Source organism: Rana temporaria, chromosome 1 (genome assembly GCF_905171775.1).
Source record: "Rana temporaria chromosome 1, aRanTem1.1, whole genome shotgun sequence".
NCBI classification, from domain to species: domain Eukaryota; kingdom Metazoa; phylum Chordata; class Amphibia; order Anura; family Ranidae; genus Rana; species Rana temporaria.
In genome coordinates this window covers 542788735-542805752 of record NC_053489.1, presented here as the reverse complement: position 1 = coordinate 542805752, position 17018 = coordinate 542788735, and the positions used below count along the sequence as shown (strand labels likewise).

At 40.6% G+C, this 17018-nt stretch overlaps 1 protein-coding gene across 1 annotated transcript in view; it reads left to right on the top strand.

The window, feature by feature from the left end:
- Positions 1 to 16581, top strand: part of LOC120920741 (probable ATP-dependent RNA helicase DDX60) — a 271914-nt gene extending 255333 nt beyond the window's left edge. The window contains exons 34-39 of the mRNA XM_040332991.1: positions 660 to 781; positions 2595 to 2742; positions 4370 to 4512; positions 8934 to 9085; positions 11486 to 11548; positions 16432 to 16581. Of these exons, the coding sequence (XP_040188925.1) occupies positions 660 to 781; positions 2595 to 2742; positions 4370 to 4512; positions 8934 to 9085; positions 11486 to 11548; positions 16432 to 16531 (728 nt within the window). The 3' untranslated portion in view covers positions 16532 to 16581. The remainder of the gene's footprint in view (positions 1 to 659; positions 782 to 2594; positions 2743 to 4369; positions 4513 to 8933; positions 9086 to 11485; positions 11549 to 16431) is intronic.
- The last annotated feature ends 437 nt before the right edge of the window (positions 16582 to 17018 follow it).

The following is a 17018-nucleotide window of genomic DNA, read 5'->3' as shown; positions in this document are numbered from 1 at the left end:
TTCACAAAGCACTTGCGTGTAAACTTGCGGTCCGGCGCAAGCCCGCCTAATTCAAATGGGGCGTGTACCATTTAAATTAGGCGCGTTCCTGCGCCGAACGTACTGCGCATGCTCCGTTTTGAAATTTCCCGCCGTGGTTTGCACGAAATGACGTCGCCCCGACGCAATGTTTTGAACGGCGACGTGCGTAACGTACTTTCGTATTCCCGGACGTCTTACGCAAAAAAAAAAAAATATTTAATTTGACGCGGGAACGACAGCCATACTTTAACATGGATGGTCTAATTTTACACCATCTAAATAGCACTCGTAACTTTACGACGGGAAAAGCCGACTAGCGATGACGTAAGAGAATGCGACGAATGCGCGTACCTTCGTGGATCGCCGTAAACAGCTAATTTGCATACCCAACGCAGGAAAACGACGCAAACTCCACCCAGCGGCCGCCGGAGAATTACACCTACGATACGAAGCCGTACGCCTGTCGGATCTATGCCAAAAGCCGTCGTATCTTGGTTTGAGGATTCCAAATCAAGATACGACGCGGCAAATTTGAAAATACGCCGGCGTATCAGTAGATACGCCGGCGTATTTCTGATGTGAATCTGGCCCTTAAGTGCTTAATGATGACATTTATTTGTCTCTCTTTTATTATTTAGACTCAACAAAATTTCCAGATTCTGTAATGGAAACATTAGTTTTGATACTGGCAAACCTATTTGGAAGACTATATTTATCACCATGCAGGCGTTCACTTAAAGAAAAGTTTTATCAATCAAAGGTAAGAGAAACAAAATATTTGTGACTGTTAGCACAGCTTCCATGTAGAGCATGTGGCAAGGAAGGACATTTCCAGCATAGACATCATAAAGTAGTATATCGTCAAGAAACAATCTGGCAGCAAAACAATGTACTGTGTAGGGTGCAATGTTCATGTACTCATTAGACACTTCCATTTCCAGTGTTACCTTAGCTCTGTTGGTCAGGACAGCTAAGCTTTCCAATATTTTTCTTAAAACTATTGGCTGGTGTCTACTAAAATCTGCTCTCACCCATAGATCTCTATTTTGTCAGTTTACACTAAAAGAATATTATATATGATAACACATGAATCCCTAGTATTAACTATGATGTAATGGTAAACGCATTATGACCAAATTATTACTGACAATGAAGAAAACATTTAATGTTTTGAATAAGTGCCAGCTAACACATATAATCGTTATATTTTATCAAAGAATTTTAGTAAAGCACTTACTATCAAACAAAATAATGAAGTCAATACAGTACATTAGTATTTTGCTTCCATAATTATAATTCAGGACTGGAGAACAGAGGTGAGACACTGGTCATCACCAGGAAGGCCAGGACCACTGCAATACTAGGCCAAGCAGCTACATGGCTAATCGAGTGTTGTAAATATTGACTATGCAGGTGGAAATCTAGAGGTGGCACTTCTTTTAGAATTGTTCTATTGTGTCAGACAAAAATTTGTTATTTTCTTTATTGTGGGGTTTATTCTACTTATAATTAAATTAAAAATAAAAGCAATCAGCAGTACCCAGAAATCAGCTAATAAAACTTAAAAAGGAAGATTACATACAGTCAATCCTACAAAAAGGAAACCAATAGTTACCTTATTAAAAATATAAATCTAACACTATCGTTATTGAAAAAGATTATATATATATACAGAGAGAGAGAGAGCGATGGAACATACACACGGTCAGAATTCGTGACAAAAATCTCACATCGTACTTTTCTCTTCAGGAATCGAGGTTGTGTGTACGAGGCATAAGGAGGCGGTCATTGTGCCCCTACTTCTTATTCATTTTGTTTGTAAAATAGTCATAGTATCCAACAAATATACTGTAATTGCTGTGCCATAAGCAAGAGTCTAACATACCTCAGCACAATTATTGTACATGTAGTGTAGGAGGAGGTGCCTAGCGTACACAGTGCAGTGGTTAGGAGTATGAATTAGACATCATAGGGCATATAGTGCAGGACTCAGAAGTGTGTAATGCACAGAGTGCATGGCTTAGTAAGTAAGGCATCTTGTGCAGAGGCTAGAGGTACATAACAGAAAGAGTGCACTTTACAGTGCAATGCACAGGTCAGCAGGCAAAGTACAACAAAAAGTTACCTCCCGTTCCAAGCCAAAGGCTCATCCCACTAGTACAAATTCAGAACCTGTATAGTAGAACTCCCCCCCCCATCCATCAAGAACGCTGTGATGCGCACTTCCAAAGCCAACCAGCTGCCGTTATTCAGATGGCCGGCGCGCTCACCAGGGGGCCGGCCATCTGAATAGTGGGCGGCAGCAACAATACATGGATTCATGCAATGCATGAATCTATGTCTTGTTGATCAGTAGCAGTGCAGGAGAGAAAGGGGCGGCGCTCCTGCGCCCTCTATGGACGCACCGCCACTGATGCCCCTGCTTACTGCTAATCATTTTAATTAGGCATTATTATCATGTTGATACATTGTCCACATTTTGCACTCGCATGTCCTGCTGGTGTATGGCAATATTTATGGCATTGATGTATTAAATTGAAACAAACTAAAAAAATAAACTTTGCTTTTAACAGGTTTTTCTAGAAAAACTCCCTACAGACTTTGCTGCTGCTGTTACAGAATATAACAAGAAGGTTGCCACAGTCTTTGGCCATTGCATTCTTACAGCTTCCAAGCTGGCAGATATGGAGAAAGAATATCAGCTACCGCTCACACAAATCAGTATGTGTATTAATAAACCTAACTATGTTAGCAATGCATCATGGCATATAATACTTTTATGTAAACAATGGGAGTTATTTACGAAAGGCAAATCCACGTTACACTACAAGTGCAAACTACAAATGCAAAGTACACTTGAAATTGCACTGAAAGTACCCTTGGAAGTGCAGTCACTGTAAATCTGAGGGGTAGATCTGAAATGAGGGGAAGCTCTGCTGATTTTATTATCCAATCATGTGCAAGCTAAAATGCTGTTTTTTATTTTCCTTGCATGTCCCCCTTGGATCTACAGCGAGTGCACTTTCAGTGTAATTTCAAGTGCACTTTGCATTTGTAGTTTGCACTTGTAGTGCAAAGTGGATTTGCCTTTAGTAAATATTCCCCAATGTGTCCATGTGCTGGATCTCCCACAGCCAGACAGTTCACATCAATTCTGTGAATATTTTACAAAATAATATCTAAATCAGCCAGCACTGATTAACCTGTGTACATAAAAAAACATGGACATTGGAGGGTCAAGTTGTGTTCCCATAGTTTAAAGGGTCACTAAAGGAATTTTTTTTTTAGCTAAATAGCTTCCTTTACCTTACTGCAGTCCTGGTTTCATGTCCTCATTGTTCGTTTTTGCTTTGAAGTAGCTGTAATCCTTCTCTTGCATTTGGCGCGCGCGGGCGCACAGACAAGGATAGCTGCTGCTGCCTAATTTGTGCAGCAGCATCAGTGCGCATGTGCGCGCGCCGTTGTCGGGCAACAGATCCCTGACAAACCCCTTACATGCAGTGGGGTATTTAGGTTTTGTGATACCCTAGGCCTGACTAAACGTGTGCACTACCTAATTTAAATATGACCCACCCCTTGCTGTTAAGGCTACAACCCTTGCTGTTTAAGACCCGCCCTGTCATCTGTAAACCACACTCCCTCTGTAGGCTCCACCTTTTTATCTTAGAGCTCCACCTCTTCCTTTCTGTACATTAAAAGTTATATAACCCTTCCTATGCACTCAAAACACCAAGATCAGCATTTTTGAATACTTTTGATTTTCGAAAACTGGCGCTGTTGGTTCCAGAGTAAACTGGAAGTGATGTCATGATGTTGCTTCCAGGTTACCACAGCCGACACCTGATCAGAGCCGATGCGAGTCGTGCGGCGCTTTGTGAATGGCCGTCTGTCTTCTGGGACACACACAGGTCCCAGAAGACAGCGAACCCAATTCCCCAGAAGACAACGTGAAGAGAAGAAGAATAAAGACTACCGCGGAATAGGAGGTGGCAGATTAGGACGATCTGCCTTGCAACAGACATGTTTGGTAAGTATATAAAAAAAAAAAATTTATGCAATTTTTTTTTAAGGGTTGACCTCTGATTTTAATGGAGGATGAGTTATGGGATAAAAAAAAAGTCTAGTTGAATTTTGCCAGCCTAGCTATTTTATCTAATAGATTAGCCTGGCACTGGTTGTACTTGGGCAGTAAAAAGGGGCATAATAATGCTTTAGAGAAACCCATGTGCAGCAGTTGTTTTATCATTTATTTCATATATTTATATATGTTTAAGCATACTTAAAGAGTGACTCCTTAAGTGTATTTAAGATTTAAATAAGGAAGCACTCATCCAGTGTGTCCTATCAGGTTTTTCAGGTAAGGAGTGCATGGATTCAAGACTTGTGGATCATCTCATGTCACACTCCGAAGGAAGAAGTGGCATATCCCCATTTGCATGTCTGTCTGGAAATACAGATCATGACTTGATGAAAATGAAAAACATAAGCAGTGTAAGTGTCAAAAGAAATGTTTGAAATGATCACAATCACCAAAATATGTAATTTCTCTCTTGTTTGCTTGACCAGTGTAGTTAGGATATCCCATTTACCATATCCCTTTTTCCCTCCCAATACCTTTTTCCTCCCCCAACCCCATCCACATAACCATACTAAAAATAAACGAGACCACACCTGAGTTTGGAGTATAACTGGCCATAACAGCCTTTTTATTATCAACAAATAATTAATTAAATAATAAAATAATTTCCAAATATTTTTTTTTTAAACGGCAACTTATAAACACACACCCACAGCCTGTTGGTCTTTGACGGCACCCTGAACTTAAAACATTACTTAAAACATTACCACCACTACACTGTGGAACCATTTTACCATACCAGTCCTCCAGCCGTATCACAGCTCGGAGACAACCCTTTTTCCCGCAGTGCCACCATACCCGATTCCAGCGGACACCGTTCCACTGGAATACCCCAGAGGGGCCCATACCACAGATGAACCCCCCACACTTCCTTCAGATCTGTTATCTTCCACCATCAAAGACCAAGGACACCATCATCTATCTTCAGATTGTTTAGTTAAGCTCTGAAAATGAAAGCTGATTGGTTACCATGTACAACTGCTCCAGATTCTGAGAGCCGGTTCACACAGGGGCGGCACGACTTCGGGGGCGACTCGGCCAGGCGACCTGAAGACGACTTCCAAGGCGATTTGCAAAATGACTTCTGTATAGAAGTCAATGCAAATCGCCCCGAGTCGCCCCCGAAGTAGTACAAGAACCTTTTTCTAAGTCGGAGCGACTTGCGTCGCTCCTATTAGAACGGTTCTATTCACTAGAATGGGACGCGACTTGTCAGGCGGCTGTGTCGCCTGACGAGTCGCCCCAGTGTGAACCGGCTCTCACAGCTCCAGTTTTGATAAATTGCCTTCCCTTTCTATTAGTAACACCTCAGTAAGCCATGAATCACTGCTCTGATTCTTACATTTGTTAATTTATTAAGAGCTACTGAGCATTGCAAACAGGTATTTTACAACTTGAGGTAAGGAAAAACAACAAGACATCTAAAAAGGTGCCAAGAGCTGCCCATGTTGGCTATTCATGAAAAATATTAAATATTCCTACGCAATCTTTCTCGTTTACATTTTTTTTTTCTTTTTATAATATTGCTTAAACAAGCAGTAAAAGGAGATTTTCTGAGAAGGATTCTAAATTAGAATTGCCAGAAATAAATATGGCATTTAGGCTTTTTCTAATTAGATGACATAATTGCATGTAAAAAGGCAAATTTCTTCCTAAAATATGTGTTTTGTATATAAGTGTCAGTACTATGCTAAGAGAAAACTGGATTTTTTGTACTTGCTTGTAAAATCCATTTCTTGGAGTACATCATAGGACGTACTCCCCTACATAACTCCTCCCATACAGGAAGTATCTTAGTTTTGAAGCAAATAATGAACTCCCACAAAGAGGGGAGGTACCTCTGTGCCCAGTGATGTACTCCAATAAATTTATTTTACAGGTAATACTAAAAAATCCAGTTTTCTTTACCGTACATCATGGGCTACAGAGCAGGCTATAAATCATCAATGGGATGTCCTGGAACAATGCCCATGAGGAGAGGGAGACACAGAAGTCACCATAAGGCCCAAGAAAACTACTCTGCGGCCCACAACATACTGTGGCCAAAAAGCGGTATCCTCAGCGGCCTTCACTTTCATCTGGTAAAACCTTGTAAAGGCGTGTCCTGAAGTTGCAGCCTTGCAAACCTGAGCCACTGACACCTGATAACAGATAGCCCAACAGGCTCCAACATTTCTGGTAGAGTGAGCCTTTACTTGAAAAGGTGAACCTTACCCTTAAAGCCATATGCCGTGTACACACGGTCAGAATTTCCGACAACAAATGTTCAATGTGAGCTTGTGTATGCTCCATCGGATATTTGCTGTCGGAACTGGTTCTCAAATTTTCCGACAACAAAAGTTGCCGGAAATTCCGACTGTGTGTACACAATTCAACGCACAAAAATTCTATGCATGCTCAGAATCAATTTGACGCATGCTCAGAATCATTAAACTTAATTTTTCCCGGCTTGTCGTAGTGTTGTACGTCACTGCGTTCTTGACGTTCGCAATTTCCAACAACTTTTATGTGACGTGTGTATGCAAGACAAGTTTGAGTGAACATCCTTCTGAAAAAAATCCACGGTTTTGTTGTCAGGAATTTCCAATCGTGTTTACGCGGCAATAGGCTTGGGCAATAAACTGATGAAATTGCCAACTTAGTAGCCGTCTGAACTGTCCTTGGAATTTAGGAAAGGACGAACAATGAATCCAACTGTCTGACTGCTGCAAACATTTTCAAATACATCTTGACAGCCTGACCGCATCCAATTAATGAAGGTCTCCTGGCAACTGATGCCTGGAAAAAAATGAGGGGAAAAAATTCAAAACAACATTTGGCAAAAAAGATGGGTGGGGCGAAGCTCCACCTTGTCATGAATGAGTAACAAAAAACAGCTCCTTACAGGAAGGAACCACCAATTCTGACACCCTCTATGCCAAAGTAATAACACACAAAAAAATTACTTCCTGAATCAGACTAACGAAATTGTCTCAAAGGTGGTTTCTGTAAAACAGACCAAATACAAGAAGCAATTGGTCTCTGAAAAAAAAAAAACTGGCTAGGGTCAATGTCTGGCCTTTAATGGTACTTAAGGCCAAATTCAATTCAACCCCTGATTGAAGAAGAGCCAAAAAGTGACCAGTCACGTGTTTATGGGAATAAAACTTCCTAGCCACACACCAGGACACATAGGCCTCCAAATTCAATGATAAATGTCCCCAAAAGAGGGCTTTCTGGCCTTTAACAAAGTGGAAATTCTTTGATCCTTCAATAGCAAAGCCCTTAAACCCAGTGGCTGTAAAGCAGGATGCTACATTGTACCCTAAGACAGGAGGTCCAGTCGAACCTTAGGGCCGTCCACCACCAAGTTCAATATCTTGGCATAATATGTTTTCCTGGGCCAAGCTGGTGTGACTAAAATCATTGGTGTTCTTTCCTCTCTAAACCTGAATAACAGACACAGAAAAAGCTGAACTGGTGGGAAGGCATAAATTAGGAAGAAAATGGTCCCATGGTGTTACGAGGGCATCTACCCAATCACCTGCAGATCCTTTGTCTTTGTTGTTTTGTATCAAATCTGGATGCTAGACTATCCATGTCTGGTGCGCCCCATCACTGACAAGTGCTCTGTATACCTCAGGATGAAAATATCACTCTCCTGAAATAAATTGCCGGCGACTGAGTAAGTCCACCTGCCAATTCTCTACATCTGGGATATGTACTGCCGACAGAGCTGGAACATGCACTCTGCCTAGGACAGGGTGTGGCTCACCCCCATTTTGGCAGCACGACTCCTAGGGTGCCCCCGACGGTTGATATACTGTATGTCTCCACGTCGGCATTGTCCAGATTGGACCCTGGACTGAACTTCACTCAGCTGATCTGACCAGTGCAGGGAAGCCCTGCCGACATACTTCCTGTATGGGAGGCCATATGTAGGGGAGGACTTCATATCTGTTTCTTCTGCCAGTGTCCAGTCACCTATTGGTGGCGCATAACCCATATAGTTATGATTTATAGCCTTCTCTGTGTCCTATGATGTATGACATTTACACACACTCTGTTGTCCTGCAACTTTACATTAGTAGTGAGATTGCAATAATTCTGAATTGCATAAAACAGGTTAGCAGATCCCCGAGCAAGAAAGGGGACTGCCAAGTAAGGTCACCAAGTGCATTGATTCAGGGTTGCCAGATTTTATAGAGCTTTAGGGACAAGCTCTATTATATATTTTACATTTAGACAGGAGATTATAAATCAGCCTCTTTAGCTACGTAAACCACAAAGGTGATGTGCCCTTCCAATTCAGCAAAATAATTCAGGATGCTGAGAAGCTGAGCCAGTTGCCAATTAGGCTTTCGGGTGGATCCCAACATCCTGACAAGTTCCAGAGCCTGCACCAGCTCTGTGACGTCAGCCGACAGTAGGCTTTAGGCTAGAAATGGGTCGCAGGAGTCTAGAACTGAGTCCACTTCTGTGACTCATAGGAACCGTAACTTCTCCTTTAAGTATTTGAAGGACAGTGTTTCAAGTAAGTGAAGTAATAAGTGAATTAGTTCTAAAATGTTATGATCAGGATGCGTCTATAGGATAAGTCATCGATTGCTTTCAGCTGACCTCCAGACCTGATACTTTGCCAAATCCCTCCACTATTGCTAAAAAAGCAGTAAATGTCTTTTCACAATCATCCAGGTATATCAGAAAGTCATCAGCATTAAAGATTTTCTTCTCTACCGATGACCAACATATGCTTACAAAAAGCGAAATTTAACCCTTTACATTACTTCCACAGCTTATGTTGCAAACAGCTCAAATACCTCAAAAGTATATTCCTTTATTGCATCCGACAAGAAGAGACCTTGGTGGAAGAAAAATGTTTCTTAATTCGTATGCTCTTGATTTTTTCAAACATGGCTCCCTATCAGCAATTATAACGGACAATGGGTATGTACTTCTTCCAAAAACACTGTAAATAAACTGTACATCGCCTAAACTCGTATTATTTATTAAAGCAGTCTTAAACCAAAAAATAAAATTGTAATGTTTTGCAGCTTACCAATCCTTAGATGTGTGTCTGCATTAAAAAAACAAATTCTAGGCTTTTTTTTACCTTCACCTGGTGATCCAGCCAATAACTCATTTCCTGTCTTAGGGTGTATGTTAGGGTGTATATTTTTTTTACTGACACATTTACTGACTTATGAGCATCTTATACTCACATCCTGAAATGTGACAAACTCCCTTTTTTGGAGTTTAGAGGTTTTACAGGTAGGGTTGAGCGAACCCGAACTGTAAAGTAAACAATTTGCTGAAAGTTCGGATTTGGTGTTCGGCAATGTTACGGCGGGCTGCAGGGCAGCCAATCACCATTTGTTTTACTACTGTGACTAAGAAGCCATTATAGCCATGCCTACTAATGGCATGGCTGTGATTGGCCAGTGCAGCATGTGACCCAGCATGTGACCCAGACTCTATATAAGCTAGAGGGACAGAGCACAGCTTGTCACTCTGCATTAGATAGGGTAGGGAAAGGCTGCTGCTGATCTGATCTGAGGGAGAGATTTAGATAGGAGTCAGACTGTCCTGCTACAGAAATCATATTACACCAGCGCTGCATAGGTTCCTGTGACATACTCTGCATTAGATAGTTTAGGGAAAGGTTCCAGATTGTTCTTATAGGGAGAGAAATATATAGGAGTCAGTCCTGCTTCACAAATCAAATTGCAGCAGCATTGCATATGTTCCTGTGAGATACTCTGCATATTACACCAACACTGCATATGTTACTGTGAGATACACCCTTTATATACTTTTCTTCTATTGTGCTATTCAAAAAACATCCATTTAGGGAAAAAATAGACATTTTGCAGTGTTTCCTCTAGTTTATGAAGTCTTGCCTGCATATCTGTACGTGTGAGATACACACTTTACATACGGTTTTCTTTTGTTCTATTCAAAAAATACCCATTTAGGGCAAAAAAATATATTTTACAGCCACATCCACTGCCACCTCAACCTCCTACTCCATATGGACCTCGTCCTCCTAGGTCAAGATTATAATTTTTTTTGTTTTTATTTCTTTTTATGTTATTTTAAGTTATTTCCCTATCCACATTTATTTTCAGAGTACTTGTCATGCTCTTACCGACATTTTGCTGCCATTTGCAGCCCTCTAGCCCTTTCCCTTAGTGTTTGAGACATTTTTGTACTGAAAAGTTCGGGTCCCCATTGACTTCAATGGGGTTCGGGTCCGGGGTCAAGTTCAGGTCCCAAACCCGCACTTTTTTCCGAAGTTCGGCCGAACCCATCGAACCCGAACATCCAGGTGTCCGCTCAACTCTATTTACAGGTCATGTTAATCATAGTCCTAAGCACAAGCAGTTTTAGCAAGTTTCTTTGAAGCCTTTAAAGTTCCATTCACCTCCAGTTTGAGAATAATAAACATATATTATAAACAAAGTTCTGACTGTCACTTAAACAAGCTGCTAGTAGGCTTCATTAAAGGGTCACTAAAGGAAAAAAAATGTTTTGCTGAAATGACTGTTTATTGGGTATAGAGACATAAAAGTTAACTGATTCCTTTTAAAAATTATTAAAAATTTAATTTAATCTATCATATAATGTGCCTCTAGTTTCACTTTCGGTTTTAAAGGTACATACATGAAGTTCCGGGTGAGAGGTGAGTCGGGAAGACTCACAGAACAAAAACAAACAAATCCAGGGCAGTGTTTTGTTTTTAAAATTAATCTGATTAGTTCTGAGGAGTTTTAGACACACAGTAATGACAGATTAGACCACCGTGAAAATCTCCCAGTACCATGGTTATAAGGAAACAGGCAACCAGGAAGTGTGGAGATCACAGCAGAATTACAGCAACTTCAAAGCAAAAACGAACAATGAGGACATGAAACCAGTACTGCAGTAAGGTAAAGGAAGCAATTTAGCTAAAAAAAAAAATTCCTTTAGTGACCCTTTAATCTTCAGTCCTATTTAAAGCTTGTTAACAAACTCATTGTGTCAACTGATAGCTTGTTTAGAAGTGACAACACTCCCAACAAGATTTGTGTTTCACAATCCCAAACTGGAACTAAGGAGTTCTTTAAAGGCCTCAGCAAAGATGCTCCAAGCCTGTTGAAAACTCTGCACAAGCTTGCCTTTATACCAGCGGAAACACATATTAAAAAGACCTAAAACTAGTTTACACTGGTTCTTATACTTTACATACAGAGCCTCCTTTTCATTCTAACAATGTTTATCAAATCCTACTCTTTCCTAAACATGTCAAAGCACTGGCCTCCTGACATCATACAAGACAAAATTTAAAGCTTGTTTTTTATTTTTTAGGCTTAACAAAGGTGATGCATATCAACAACTGAAAGACTTCAAACTAACCATTGCATCCATAAGGTGAGATATCAATTGTACACTAATGATGGAACGCTAATACATTGGATTTTATTTTACATTTTTTTATACTGTACTGTTTTGCCCCGTACACACGATCATTTTTCGGCATGAAAAAAACGTTGTTTTTAAAAAACGTAATTTAACCACTTAAGGACTGCATCCTGCAGATAAACGTCGGCAGAATGGCACGGCTGGGCACAAGCACGTACCTGTACGTCCTCTTTAAGTGTCCAGCCGTGGGTCGCGGGCCCGCAGCGGGCGCCTGTGACCCGGTCCAAAGCTCCGTGACCGTGGGACCCGCGGACCTGATCGCCGCCGGAGTTCCGCGATCGGTCCCCGGAGCTGAAGAACAGGGAGAGAAGTGTGTAAACACAGCTTCCCCGTTCTTCACAGTGGCAGCTTCATTGATCGTGTGTTCCCTAATATAGGGAAACATGATCAATGACATCACACGTCCAACCCCGCCCCCCCCCTACATTTAGAAAAACATATGAGGTCACACATAACCCCTACATCGCCCCCTAGTGGTTAACTCCCAAACTGCAATTGTCATTTTCACAGTAAACAATGCATTTTTATAGCATTTTTTGCTGTGAAAATGACAATGGTCCCAAAAATGTGTCAAAATTGTCTGATGTGTCCGCCATAATGTCGCAGTCACGAAAAAAATCGCTGATCGCCGCCATTAGTAGTAAAAAAATTTTTTTTTATAAAAATGCAATAAAACTATCTCCTATTTTGTAAACGCTATAAATTTTGCGCAAATCAATCGATAAACGCTTATTGCGATTTTTTTTTACCAAAAATAGGTAGAAGAATACGTATCGGCCTAAACTGAGGAAAAAAAACGTTTTTTTTAATATTTTTGGGGGTTATTTATTATAGCAAAAACTAAAAAATATTGAATTTTTTTTCAAAATTGTCGCTCTATTTTTGATTATAGCGCAAAAAATAAAAACCGCAGAGGTGATCAAATACCACCAAAAGAAAGCTCTATTTGTGGGAAAAAAAGGACGCCAATTTTGTTTGGGAGTCACATTGCACGCCCGCGCAATTGTCAGTTAAAGCGACGCAGTGCCGAATCGCAAAAACTGGCCAGGTCCTCTACCTGCATAAAGGTCTGGATCTCAAGTGGTTAAATTGATCGTGTGTGGGCTTCACATAATTTTTCGGGTTCTGAAAAACAACAAAATGTTTTTTCGAACATGCTGCATTTTTTAACGACGTTTTAAACAATGTCGTTTTTCGGGTTGTAAAAAATTATCATGTGTGGGCTAAAACGACGTTAAAAACCTGCGCATGCTCAGAAGCAAGTTATGAGACGGGAGCGCTCGTTCTGGTAAAACTACCGTTAATAATGGAGTAAGCACATTCATCACGCTGTAACAGACAGAAAAGCGTGAATCGTCTTTTACTAACACGGAATCAGCTAAAGCAGCTCCAAGGGTGGCGTCATCCGCATGGAACTTCCCCTTTATAGTGCCATCGTACGCGTTGTACATCACCGCGCTTTGCTAGAGCATTTTTTAAAAACGATGGTGTGTGGGCAACTTCGTTTTAATGATGAAGTTGGAAAAACTTTGTTTTTTCTACATGCCGAAAAAAGTCGTTTTTTTTCATGCCGAAAAATGAACGTGTACGCGGCATTATACTTAATATTTAAGTAACATATATGTATCCATGAAACATTTTGCAGACCATTCAGTTTTCTTAGGCCTGATTCACATCTGCGTGGGTGATTGCCACTGTGGGTTTGCACCTGTTCCCACAACCACCCGCCGCAACCACCCGCATTGCCCATACTTGGGTAATGACATTAGATGCATCCCTGGCCCTTTTGCATACATATAGCAGCTTACATTTTAGGTAGGGGGTGCAGCCATGTGTGGGAAGCTATCACATATATGGCAGATTCCCAGCACAGGCACGGCCCACTCTGCATACTGGCATACCTCTGTAAGCCAGATCAGAGTTGTTCTTAATTACCACCAGTTTCCTAAACCGAGAACTGGCAGTATTTCTTTAAGAATATGTCGCTGTCAAAGTGATAGATTTTTAAAGTGGCAGGAGTAAGAACTACTTGAACTTGCTGTATGTGTCAGTAATGTTACTGACACCGGGGCGCATACTTTGGAAACTACCAGTAGAAAATGGTTGTTAGGGCCATTTTCAATTCCCCTAAATTTAATAAAGTCGGGTAAGTATTCTACTAGACTGGTAGGTGTCTAGAGCAGTATTTCTGGTACAATACTTTTTATTGTAAAGAAGAAAAGGACTTTTATTAGTATTAACTGTCCACTGGGCGACCTAGAGGGATAAACCAAAGGTTCATATGGGTCACCAGAGCCTAAGGGCCATTCAACAGGGGCCCAGGTTGCAGGTGCACAGCGGACGGTAATGCTTGTACTGGTTAATTTAAAGTGATTGTAAACCCTTACAGACCACTTTTCACCACAGGTAAGCCTATAATAAGGCTAACCTGTTGCTACCGTAAATATTTCTTAAACCTGCACGGTTTAGGAGATATCCCCTGTATCAACATGTGCCGACATCAAAATGCAGTTTTTTATTTTCCTTGCATGTTCCCCTCAGAACTTGAGCAACTGCACTTGCAGTGCACTTGAAGTGCGTTTGTGGGCGCACTTGCAGGTGCACAGACTATTTACCTTTAGTAAATTAACCCCATTGTGTCCATGAGTCTCATCACAGTCAGCATCCTTTAAAAGGAAAACAATGCTCTATGGTATTGAAATATACATAGCACACAACTCTGCTGGGGCGCAGACATAGTAGAAAGCATGTGTTGTGCCTGCTAAGGGATCTAGATCAGAGTAATAGCACCAATGCTCCCTAGTAGTGGTATTAGGCAAGGAGCCCATGACAAGATTTTTGGAAACATGTTACATGTTCCACCCCTGTCACTAATTTAAAAAAAAAAATGCCTGTGTGGGGCTCTGTCATCCCGCCCGGCCACATCATTCATTCACAGAAACTTCAAGCCTTGACCGCCTTTGCGTCTGTCAGCTTAATATTCTAAATGAACTGCCATGGCACATTTAAGCACTCTAGTAGTTCATTGTCTTTTCTTGTCAGTGTGTATCTGTCTGCTCGTACGAGGTACAAGCAGACAGATACACTGACAAGCCTGCAGGAGTTGTGCATGGCAATGCTTTACAGGGCCCAAGTAAAAAAAGATATAAATGCATTTTCTTTACCTGCAAAAATATGTGTATTTATTTGGATAGCTGGTGTCCAGCCATCAGAGAGCCTGGTGGATGGGTTGCTACTCAGATCTAGAGCGGAAGTTGCAGGTGCGAGGCCCCAATTATGTAGCTGTGTGATCCTACCCTTTAGCGTAGGGACAGGGATTGTTTTTTTATAAAATATATCAAATATAATTTTGTTATAACAATTGTTAAAAATCCATGTAATTAAAAAAGCACAGCAATAGAAAATATGATACAGTTACCTTATGCACCTCCTGCCATACTTGTGTACTATAGACTAGGGGTGTTCAGGTAGCTTGATATTCTCAAGGCTCAGACTCATGTCATGCCATTAAAGTCCAGTGCCTAGCAAGGTGTAATTCTGCAACCCTTCTGTTTCTCTTTGTCTGAAAAAATTGAATGTGGCATGGGTAGAGGTCTCCCTTTTCTGACATAATTTATACTTTAAGTTTCTGGGTTTTCAGAGGCAACATTTATATAAAATGGATTTATAATTTGTGTGTGATGATGCATGCATTTAACTGAAAAACTTCAGCTTTAACAATTCTTACATGTCCAGGTGAAATACATCTGTGAATTAATAAGTATTAATTAGTGAGATACCTTTCTGACATTATGGTCCCTTTAAAAAATCCTGCACCTAATTTATGAAAGCCTTATGTCAGTTTAATTTAGGAGTTTCGACCTGTGCAATGCTCGTGGTCTAAGAATGTATCAAGGATGGCATATCCACAGCATGAACACTCTGGCTGCCCCCTGCAATGATTCCACGTGATAAATTTGTGTAGCTGTTTCCAACTGGTACAAGAATTTGTTGCAGCCACTCACATTTGTCTTGCAGAGGTTTGACACAATTTGAAAGAGTGTCTGACGCTAATCAATTCCAAGCATTATTTCATGAGAATGGCATGGGATGTTGCTAGTAAAATGTGGCATCATGACGTTGAAATACATCCTCAAAAAAACATTGTATTTTGATGGTTGCACTCCAGGCCTCAAAGCAATGGATGCAGTTTTTTGTAGTTTGAAAGTTCTGCTCTTCTGGTAAATCTTCTTTTGAAATAAATTAATATAAGAGGCTTTTTAAAGAGGAAGTAAACCCTGATGGGTTTTACTTCCTTTTTAGTTCCCTGCAAAGTAAAAGCATAATGTGCTAGTATGAATCGCATACTAGCACATTATGTTCCACTTACCTGCAAATGAAACCCCCGCTGGAGGCGGCATCCATCTTTGCCCCTCTTTATTTCTCTTCCTTCCACGGACTCCGGCTCTGTGACTGGCCAGAGTCGTGCAACGTCACTCTCACGCATGCATGCGGTAGACGCCAGTCTCTGCACTCGTTAGTGAAGAATTGGCATGGATGGCCGTTTCTTCACAGCGCATGTGCCGATGACATCATTGGTGCACATTTAGGAGATATTTACTGTACCTATAGGTAAGCCTCATTATAGGTTTACCTATAGGTACAACTTCCCCATGGAGGTTTACAACCACTTTAAATTCACTCATTTCTGCTTTTATTCACACCTGAACCAGACAAACACCTTTCAAAAAAGATCAAAAATAAAAAAATAAATTTTTTTCTGATTTTGCATTTTCCATGTCCAAAAGTTAAATTATATATGTAACCTGTTTCTATTTACTGTTTCCCTGCAGTGTATCCTTGAAAGAATTGTGTGAAGATGAAAATGACCCAGTCGCCTTGGCATTTGACCAGTTGAATACAATGTATTCTGATAAATTTAATGCAGTGTAGATAACAGCATTTCCAGCAAGAAAACATTGCAATAAAAAGTTAAACTTGTACCAAATAGTGCATAACTCTAAAAAAAAAACAAATAGCAAACAAGCCAAGCCCAAAAGAAATGTACCAATTAGCTTTGGATTTGTGAGATGACTATATAGAAAATTATACAATTTTACTTTTTACATTTATGACTTCTGACTCTTCCAATAGAAAACAGTTTGAACTACTCTTTAGATACCCAACAAGAGCTTTGCATGTTTCTCGTTTCCTCTCTAGTCCCCATTTTTCATGCAGGTTTTCTGTTTCCACTCTTCTGTTGAAATTTCTCTGGCATGTCGACAAACATTTACAAAGAATTCTTATGCCCTTTTAAGGGCTTGTAACCTTGATTCACAAAAGGGTTGTTATTTAGGAGTACAGATACTGCTATCCACTCTCTGTTTGAGGCCTCGTACACACGACCGAGTTTCTCGGCAAAAACCAGCAAGAAACTTGC